The sequence below is a fragment of the Lytechinus variegatus genome, chromosome 7, assembly GCF_018143015.1.
Source record: "Lytechinus variegatus isolate NC3 chromosome 7, Lvar_3.0, whole genome shotgun sequence".
NCBI classification, from domain to species: Eukaryota; Metazoa; Echinodermata; class Echinoidea; order Temnopleuroida; family Toxopneustidae; genus Lytechinus; species Lytechinus variegatus.
In genome coordinates, this window is record NC_054746.1 from 39,156,350 (window position 1) to 39,166,963 (window position 10,614).

The 10,614-nt window shown below is 34.0% G+C and overlaps 1 protein-coding gene across 2 annotated transcripts in view; it reads right to left on the reverse strand.

The window, feature by feature from the left end:
- Positions 1-2,442: 2,442 nt before the first annotated feature.
- LOC121419248 (UTP--glucose-1-phosphate uridylyltransferase-like) overlaps positions 2,443-10,614 on the reverse strand; it is a 34,597-nt gene continuing 26,425 nt past the window's right edge. For both annotated transcript variants that reach the window (XM_041613631.1, XM_041613630.1), the window contains exons 14-15: positions 8,143-8,247; positions 2,443-6,454 (exon numbers count right to left, since the gene is read on the reverse strand). In XM_041613631.1, the coding sequence (XP_041469565.1) occupies positions 6,347-6,454; positions 8,143-8,247 (213 nt within the window). In that variant the 3' untranslated portion in view covers positions 2,443-6,346. The remainder of the gene's footprint in view (positions 6,455-8,142; positions 8,248-10,614) is intronic.

The window sequence follows — 10,614 nt, forward strand, 5'->3', positions numbered from 1 at the left end:
TCCCTACGATTTTGTATTATTGTTACATTGTATATATTTATTTGATCATGTAATGTTTATTTTGTTTGTATTTATGCATGTATAATCGTGAATAAAAACCAACCAACCTCTTCCTCAACATGATACTTACAAGGTATGGCAATTGTATTTTTTCTTTCTTTCTTGTCATAACCTGATATGCAGAAATTGTGAAAAGAATTTCATAGAGCCCTCTTGAAAAATTCTGCAATATCTTTATTTCAAAATAATTATTTTTACAAAACAGTTACATGAAATTACTCTACTGAAACATTGAATTGAACCGAAGCAACAGTGTCAATTTATTAGTCAACTATAGAGTTTAAATAAATGTCAAAAGATGCAAAACGCTTTCTAATTAAGACTGAAGGGGTGGTATCAAATTCAATATTCGGTGGTTTATTCAGGATAATCAGTGCCTGAACAAAGTTCTAAAACTGAGCCCCCTTCAAGTTCTGTTGCTCTGTTATTGTAAAATAAAAGTAAATGAGGGGGCTGTTTTGCAACCCCTGAGCGTGATACGCAGGGTGCATGCCATTGCCACTCTCTACATACGCTACAGTCGGTATTGAAAGCTGTAGAACTTAGGGCGATTTTTACCATGCTAGAATGACTATCAATGACATCACTCAGCGTTCACTGGAGAACTGTGGGATATGGAAGCTTAAAAGTGCCACCGAGATGTTGAGATAATTATCTCGGGAAGTCGACATCTTGATAGCAAAAGATAAGATGACGAGATCCCAGATCTCATCATGTCGACATCTTGTAGAAGAGATGATCAGATGACAAGATCTTGGATCTCGTCATGTCTACATCCAGTGGAAGAGATGATCAGATGTCATGATCTCGTAACTCGTCATGTCTACATCTTTAAGAAGAGATGATTAGATGACAAGATCCCGGATCTCATCATGTCAACATCTTTTAGAAGAGATGATGAGATGACAAGATCCCGGATCTCATCATGTCAACATCTTTTAGAAGAGATGATGAGATAACAAGATCCCGGATCTCATCATGTTGACATCTTGTAGAAGAGATGATTAGATGACATGATCATGGATCGAAGATCTTGTCATCTGACCATTTCTTCTAAAAGATGTCGACATGACGAGATCCGGGATCTTGTCATCTGATCATCTCTTCTAAAAGATGTCGACATGATGAGATCCGGGATCTTGTCATCTGATCATCTCATCTACAAGATGTTGACATGATGAGATCCTGGGGCGGTATTCTGAACATTGTCTTATCTCCATATTTTATCTTATCTCAGAGATATGACAAAATCGGTATTCTGGTGGATGTCATAACTTTTGTCACAAAAATTGTCATAAATTTTGTCTTATCTCTTTGGCGCGCACCAAAAATACGCGGCTTTGATGCGCGTAATCCTTTTATACAAGCAAAAGATATGACAAAAGTTATGACAGGGGGTAGCAGTCATAAATTTTGTCATATCTTTTAGTACCAAATATCCCGATACCCTGCCGACTGAATGTCAAGCATATAACGATATCATTTAGATTAGATTGTGACATAAGTTTCACTCATCATCCACGACAATTTTCAAAATTATTTTGTCATGCTACAATTAGTTAGGCCCTACATATTAGTTTCTCCCTTTTTTCTCTGTTTTCCTTATTTTTCTACTTCTCCTCTAAAATCCTTCACAGCTCCCTGTCTCTCTTTGTAATTAAGCGCATCAATATTCGCGTAGTTGCGCGATGCCAGAAACAGAATTGGGGATATCCCCTACCTGTCACGGGGCATTCCTATTGGCTAGAAGGGCTCCCACTGGGAACTAACGATGATTTTGATTGGATTGCTTCCGAAAAGATGGGCGGGAACTTTGAGAGATATGACAGGGAAAAGACAATGTTCAGAATACCGATTTGTGACAATCATAGCGGTGTCACATCTCGGAGAGAAATGACAAATTTTATGACAAAAGTTATGACAGAGTTACAGAATACAATCCCAGGATCTTGTCATCTCATCATCTCTTCTAAAAGATGTCGACATGATGAGATCTGGGATCTCGTCATCTTATCTTTTGCTATCAAGATGTCGACTTCCCGAGATAATTATCTCAACATCTCGGTGGCACTTTTAAGCTTCCATAGTGAGAATACTAGCTTTCTTGTAAACCATCTATTGAGGTAAGTTAGGTAGCACTGTGCACAATACAAACACCAACACCTTTAGTGTTGTTTCTATCATTTAGTAAACTGACATTTGTTGTGCTGGTTAGGCAGTTTATTGCACATTCTTAATACCAACATATTAGCTAAAAAAAAAATCAGCCAGTGCTTGTTCCAAACCGACAGCATTACACTGTTCACTATCATACAACCAAATGACATTATGTAAGATGGACCAACTTGAAGGAACACCATAGAAGTAAACAATTTCATGAGATAAAATTGAGCTACACTTTTATTTCATTAGAGATGCACTTTATCGGTCAAGTTTGTTTTAAAATAAGCAAACTGAAAATATAAAAACATTTAGAAACAAAATATCGGAAATAGTAAAATATTTACTATGGTGAAGACTTTACATAAAATATGCAGTGTATTATATCCTTTTAATACATCATTTTATTTCATTAAACGTCATTCACCAATTCCAATGCAACATTGTAACCACGTAGTCTGATAATATATACCAACCAAAAGAAACTTTCTTAGTTGACCTTCGATAAGTCAAATAGTCATTTAATTCAAAGCCATTTTTAGCCCAGATTTTATTTTACTAGATGTTACCTGTAAAAATGAAAAAAAAATATCCACTGTAACTCTCTACAATATTACTACAATAAATAGGTTTCCAATGAAAAAATAACAATGTCTATATCAAGTTTCCCACAGGATTTAATTGCTATCATAATTCACACTTTATTTTCAAATGTTCAGTCAAATGGATAAGTAACAAGATTAACCTTAAATACACAGGTCTATGACATGCCCCCACTGTAGCAAGAACTTTTATATATTATAAAGGCAATGTACAACTTGGAGTTTCTATGAACATACAGATTTGACCAGTGATAACTTCATCACACTAGCTGAATACATAACATAAAAAACCCCATACACATGTAGGATAAATCTTTAATCCTACCCTACATGTCCCCATTGCATCATTATTTGACCTATAACAAAGGCCTTTAAATGTCTATTTAAAAATCTTTTCCTAACTTATCAGCTGCTGCTATCCCATTAGATTTACAATTGAGTTATCTCACCATTGAACAATGTACCAATTACAGCTAGAGTCTCTCCACATGGATTATATATCGATGAAATACATATCATTCAGTAAAATTTAGAATAAAAACTAAAAATGTTAGTATATGGTTCCCAGCTTTTCAAGAAAACAAAATTCTCTAACTATTCCCCAATGAAGTTTAAAAATTCCCTGATGAATAAACCCATTCCAAGTTTCGCATGTTTTCTAAGTTGTTGCAGTGAATTACATTTATGTTCAGTATAAAAACAATAATGTAAAACAAATTCATACCACCATAACCAGTCAATCAATAGATGTTGTTTCGATATGCAACATAATATAACAAAGTCTGACTGACTACAGTGCTTTCGACTTTTGAAGCATTTTCCCCTGATTTGAGGTACTTTTTATCAAATTCCCTGATTTTTCCCTGACTGGAAAAATAAAATAATTTTTCCTGATGGGCTGGGAACCCCGTAGCTTTTAGTAATGATGTTTATTCTTTGAGAAAAATAAAAGTTAAATGTTAATGCCCAAATTTTGCAATATTGATAAATATACAAATATTTGCACACAGCTGGGATAGATAATTATTAATACAGATTATTAAATTATCCTGATTATACACTTATTATCTAAAGATACTACCAATCAATTTACGAAACAAGGACTGAGAAACAAGTATTAGTTAATGGCATCAGTAATAAGCCAACATATCATCTTGATGTTCTTGCCATAATCAATATTTGAACATCTAAAATGATTTACTTGGTGGGTGAATTTTTTTTTGGTCTGAGGGAATAGATTGTGTACATACAGTTGATTCGTCCTCGACTAATTCTTGTTATATGCTTCATCTGCACTAGGTCCACATCTAACTAAAAAAACTTTATTGATAGCATAGACAAGAATAAATATCAGTCATTTTAAAACAGTCACTTAAAAAACAAGATAGGAAGATTATACTGGGTCAGTTTCCAAATGAAATCACATTTGAGCAAAGAAATTTACAATAGATTTTTTTGGAAAATTGCCACAATTTTTTAAATTGAACACCCTTTCTTACATTACATTTTCCATTACCCTTAAGGGGCGTAGCCAGGATTTTCTATACGGGGGTTCCAAATTAGAAATAGTGAACATTTCTATATTATAAAATCATCTACATTTTTCCTGATCGGGCGCTAAAATATATTATGGAAGGACAAGCACATTCTTGAATTATTTAAAGTATTCTGAAAATTGAACCCTCAGAGTAATTTTGGTAATAATGATTAAGATGAGTACCTAAGTAACTAAGATCTAAACAATTAACACGAGCAAAAAGCACTAATTAAAATCTGTAATATACTGACCAATAAAAGATAAAAAGCGAACTGTCTAGGACTGTTTGCAGTGACTCATGCGGAGGATACATATCTCACCAACTAAGTAATGCAAGCGCGCAGAGCAAGGTGTACTGATTTTGATATTCTGACCTGAAAGCTTCAAATTCTAAGCACTTTTTGTACTAGTGATCAGGATGGGTATGAACAGTTGATCTGAGCGCAAAGCGCAAGCTGAAATTCTTGATATAAAAAAAATGACACTAAGTGGACTTTTTCAATAAAGAACAAGATATATATCCAATAAACAATGCGAAACACAAGCTTTTATAGGTTTAAACCTAATGATGGGATATTTCATTTAATTTTTTGTAATCATGGAAAGGATGGGTGTCTTTCTACAGAAATGATTCGAGCATGAAGCGTGAGCTGAAAATTGTTGGTATTTTAATATCAAATTTAGACATTTTAAGCATGCTTTTACAAAAAGAACAAGCTTTATATCTCAATAAGACAATTAATGTGAGTGTGAAGATCGAGTTAATCAACATATGACCATTATGAAGAGAGCATTTTGTTATAAATGATGCAAGATCGAAGCGCCTGCATAATTTCGGTGAGGGACTTGGATCTAACAACGGAATATTCTAAGCACCTATTGTAATCACGATGGTATTCAACTTAATAATGTGAATGCAAAGCACTGAAAATTATTGATAGGCTTATACTGACGACCTGAAAAAGTTGATATATCAAAGACTATTAATTGAAATATAGGAATAGGATACATATCTTGCTAATCAAATAATGCGAGCATGTATCGAGAGCTGAACATTTTTTTATATTCAGCACTTCATAATCATAAACAGGATGCATGATTGCATATCTCACTGAAACAAAATTATGAAACTCGCAAATTGATTTAAAAATGAGATATTTTAAGTGCCTTGTTTCATTCGCTTTTCTAATCCTTTCTCGTCACCTTTTTTTTGCTGTTGGCAAGTGGCGGGGGAGAACCCAAGAAACTCTCCCCCCCCCATCTTCGGCCCTGCCCTTTCAAGTACCTTTAAAACTATTAATGATTTAACAATTTAGTCACAAAGTTTGAAAAGCACATTGTCACATATTTCGATTCGGGCAGGATTTAAACCTGGCACAATATATATGCAACAATAAACATAAACATTAAATACAAGCTTTTTCAGTCTTGTAACAGGAAAAGTAGAAGTTTTGATTCAGTAAAAGAGCAAATGTCATTTCTCACAAAGTGGTAACTTCATCAAACAGTGTACAACAAGGGGTGTGCACATCTAAAATCATAATGAACATCAGCTTTGATTTAATCACAGCTATTTCACATCACTTCAATTCAACTAAAAGAATAGAAACAACACTTCATATTTGTTGGATATCAATAAAAGCAATTTCTCAGGTCACATACAATTAAATCAAATAACCACATATTTCTTTAAAAGCCAGATAAATATTACCACTCCTTGTTTACTATGATGTAATGATGAGATAAGTATACACTTTAAACACTAGCCATGCCATTACTTAAAAATAATAAATTGCAAGTTTCTCCAATTTCACAATTGATGTGACAGCAAAGTCACAAATTATGTGTAATAATTGGTTGATACAAAATATATTTCTGTACACATCTTTTGAATATAGAATAATGTCTTTGCAATACATATCATGCAACAATGTAGTACAAGCTCAATTAGATTTCAGGATATACATCTATTGGACTTCCAATCAAATCAATGATCTAAGATTCTTAGATTTCCAGATACAATCTTGTTTTCTAATATGGCACCTGGTGGGATGTCAATTCTTTCTCCATGGTTGGCAATGATTATCACTGTACCCTGAACAAAGAAAACAACAAAATATTACAAACATTCAACAAAACATTAAACACTTTACAATCATGTATGAAACCATTACAGCAGAGGTTGATAAGAGATAGCCTGAGTTTTGCAACACAATTCTACAATGCAGAATCTTGCTCTTACACCTAGCATTCTCAATGTCTTGTACTGTGTTTGCAAACTTGTCATAGATATTGGGACCCATGATTAAAGGGGATGCTCCAGGCTGAAGAATATATATATACCTAAATAAATAGACTATAATTCAGAGTACAATGCTGAAAATTTTATCAAAATCTGATAATAGCGAAGTTTTTGAATTCTAAAGTTTAGCAATATATTGTGAAAACAGTTATATGCACATCATCATGATTACATGTATTCATTAGGTGGGCTGATGATGTCACATCCCCACTTTCCTTTTTCTTATGTTATTACATGAAATCATAATTGTTTCATTTTTTCATTCATTTGAGAATGACATGCTTCCATTGTAATGAATTAAGTTGTATTAATGAATGTGTAATCCACTAGATCAGATGTCATTCCAATTTTCGGCTCTTGAAGGAAAACAATTGAATAAAAATTTCATATAATAAACTACAAAAGAACAAGAGGGGATATGACATCATCAGTTTGCTCACTGAATATTCATGAAGACATGCCTAGAACTGTTTCAGCGGAATGCATATCTTTAAAATGCCATAACTTTGTTATTCCTTGTCCGATTTTGATCAAATTTTCAGTGTCTTGTTTGTCCGATTTTTCTTTATCTCTTCAAATCATATTATTGTCAGCCTGGAGCATCCATTTAAGATATATGAACCCACTGTATTATAGGCATGTGTGCATTAGGTGCACTTTCAAGTAACAATCATCAAACATGTCAGGTGAATGAGTCATAAATATGAGAGGACAATACCCAAGATTGAGAAGGAATCAAGAGTAGCAAACAAGCACATGCACTTGACAATAATAACTGATCAAAAGAAGATGAGAAGAGTGTATCGTATATTCGGATCCCCCTATTATAGCAGATATGAATGCGCTTAGAATAGAACCATGGACCCCGGAGGGCACTTAGTATAAATGCATGATACGTAATGTGCCAGTTGAGACCCCTATTTTCGGCCTAAATTTCTATTCCAGAGCACTACTGATTTAGAAAGCTATAGAAATTCCTAAATTTCCCTTTCCAGAGATCCTCAAACTTGTGATTTCTTGTTCCAGTGCATGTCCATTACGAACTGCTCTGCCAGTTGGAACGACGAGCTTGATCGGCGCAGAGCCATATATGCCGGTCTGCCGACGCTCCCTGCGCCTGCAGCTAGCTAGCGCTAGCCCGATATGAATCCAGCAAGATGCGCTTGCGTTTGTACACTGCCGCTAAATAGCCGCTACCATGCTACGCCTACAATCTAATGAGTTCCCAAGACCCCCTTTATTTATGTGATCAGTTCCAGAGCATTGCAATTTTAGCAATCACTGATCCAAGAGCCGTTCTGGAGACCCCTGTTTTAAGACCAAGATTTTGTTCCAGAGCCCCCGACCCCTGACTTATAGACATGTTTTAATTCGAATTACATTATAGAAGGAAGAGAGGAGAAAAGGAAAAGACAAATATATCACTGATGATCTATTGACTATATAAAAGATGGAGAAAAATGAAATAAAATAAAACTTACTTTAAGAACTACATCTTTACCAAATGTAACATCCCCCGAGACAGTCAGGTGATCTAATTCAATGAGGTTGGGTATACTGGCAAATCTCTTCAAGAAATCTCGGACCTTTTAAATAATGATACAAAGAAAATATTTATTTGAAAACATATGATATAAGAAACCTTAAACTAATCTGAGGTGAAAAGAATATAGCATTTTAAAAGTACAATGAAGCATAATAAAAAGATGATCTCTTACAAGTGGAAACATGATGTCATGACACTTAACAATGATTTTGATGTATTTTGGCGATCATGGTAATTATTGTTCATATGTTACTTTTCTTTGAAGAAAAGGGAGAGATTTAAAGATTCGAAAAATAAAAGGAAAAAGAAACTGCATGCCTACATTAACTTGTTGACTATAGACTTGTGTATTTAAGTATTAGCGACTTATTCAGGGATCATCTCATTCTAAAAGTCAACAGGTTAATCATTACTCTGCAGTTTGAATTTCAGAATAATGATATAATGTTTAATCATCTTATGAAAAAAAAAATTCTTGTAAATTCTTCTTTAATTTTCTTCATGATTCTTGAATAGTGCAAGCACTCTACTGAGTTGATTTGGTGTTTTATTAGTCCAATATATTGATATTATTATTATATAAATGTGAAATCATGTACCCCTACTGGTGAGACAAATTCTTGAACCCTTGAATTTGAGTGTTGAGTCGGGTGTGGTTACTGACAGAGGTTGCTGATTGCCTCTAGATTTAAAACTATCTTTAGTTTTGGTGCTATATGAATCCAATATACTGATATCATTATATAAATGGGAAGCCATATATATCACTGCTGGTGAGACAAACCCTTTAACTAATTAATCGGAGTGCTGAGTTGGGTGTGGTTGTTGTCGGATATTGCTGTCTGCCACTAGATTTAAAACTATATTTAGTTTTGGTGCTATATGAATCCAATATACTGATATCATTATATAAATGGGAAGCCATATATATCACTGCTGGTGAGACAAACCCTTGAACTAATTAATCGGAGTGCTGAGTGGGGTGTGGTTGTTGTCGGATATTGCTGTCTGCCACTAGATTTAAAACTATATTTAGTTTTGGTGCTATATGAATCCAATATACTGATATCATTATATAAATGGGAAGCCATATATATCACTGCTGGTGAGACAAACCCTTGAACTAATTAATCGGAGTGCTGAGTTGGGTGTGGTTGTTGTCGGATATTGCTGTCTGCCACTAGATTTAAAACTATATTTAGTTTTGGTGCTATATGAATCCAATATACTGATATCATTATATAAATGGGAAGCCATATATATCACTGCTGGTGAGACAAACCCTTGAACTAATTAATCGGAGTGCTGAGTGGGGTGTGGTTGTTGTCGGATATTGCTGTCTGCCACTAGATTTAAAACTATATTTAGTTTTGGTGCTATATGAATCCAATATACTGATATCGTTACATAAAAGGGAAGCCATACATATATCACTGCTGGTGAGACAAGTCGGGTGTGGTTACTGACAGAGGTTGCTGTCTGCGTCTGTACAGTTAAAACTATCTTTAGATTGGTGCTATATTAATCCAATATACTGATATCATTATATAAATGAGAAGCCATATATATCACTGCTGGTGAGACAAACCCTTGAACTTATTAATCGGAGTGCTGAGTCGGGTGTGGTTGTTGTCGGATATTGCTGTCTGCCACTAGATTTAAAACTATATTTAGTTTCAGTACATACATATATCACTGCTGGTGAGACAAGTCGGGTGTGGTTACTGACAGGTTGCTGTCTGCCTCTGTACATTTAAAACTATCTTTAGATTGGTGCTATATTAATCCAATATACTGATATCATTATATAAATGGGAAGCCATATATATATCACTGCTGGTGAGACAAACCCTTGAACTCATCATCTGAGTGTTGAGTCAGGTGTGGTTTCTGTCGGCTTTTGCTGTCTGCCACCGAAAATTCAAAATTATCTTTGGTTTCATCTTTAATATCCTTTTATGTCATGTATTTTATTTTGCATATCAATTAATTTTTGCCATTTTACAATTGCTTCTCATAACAATGAAATCAACATACCCATATATTTTTGTATCGTTTGCTCTATCATGTCAATGCAAACTGCATTCTTTTTTCACTCATTCTACTTTCACTTTTTTTTCTTTTTTATAGCTCTAATTTGAGATTTCACTTTTAACCTATTTTCGATTGTAAATCTTGATGTGAATGTATATAAACCTGAAATGCAATATCTCATAGTACACTTATGTTACTAATTTTGATAGTTGTTAGTTGGTTATAATTTGTAAATTTGCAGGTACTTATTTGTTTCATCTATTTGTCTATATTCTGTAAACTTTGTATGTGTCAGTCTCTGGACTGTCCTACAATGTCTTGAATGCAATAAACCAAATTGAATTGAATCTAAAACAAGAGAATACTGCTGCAG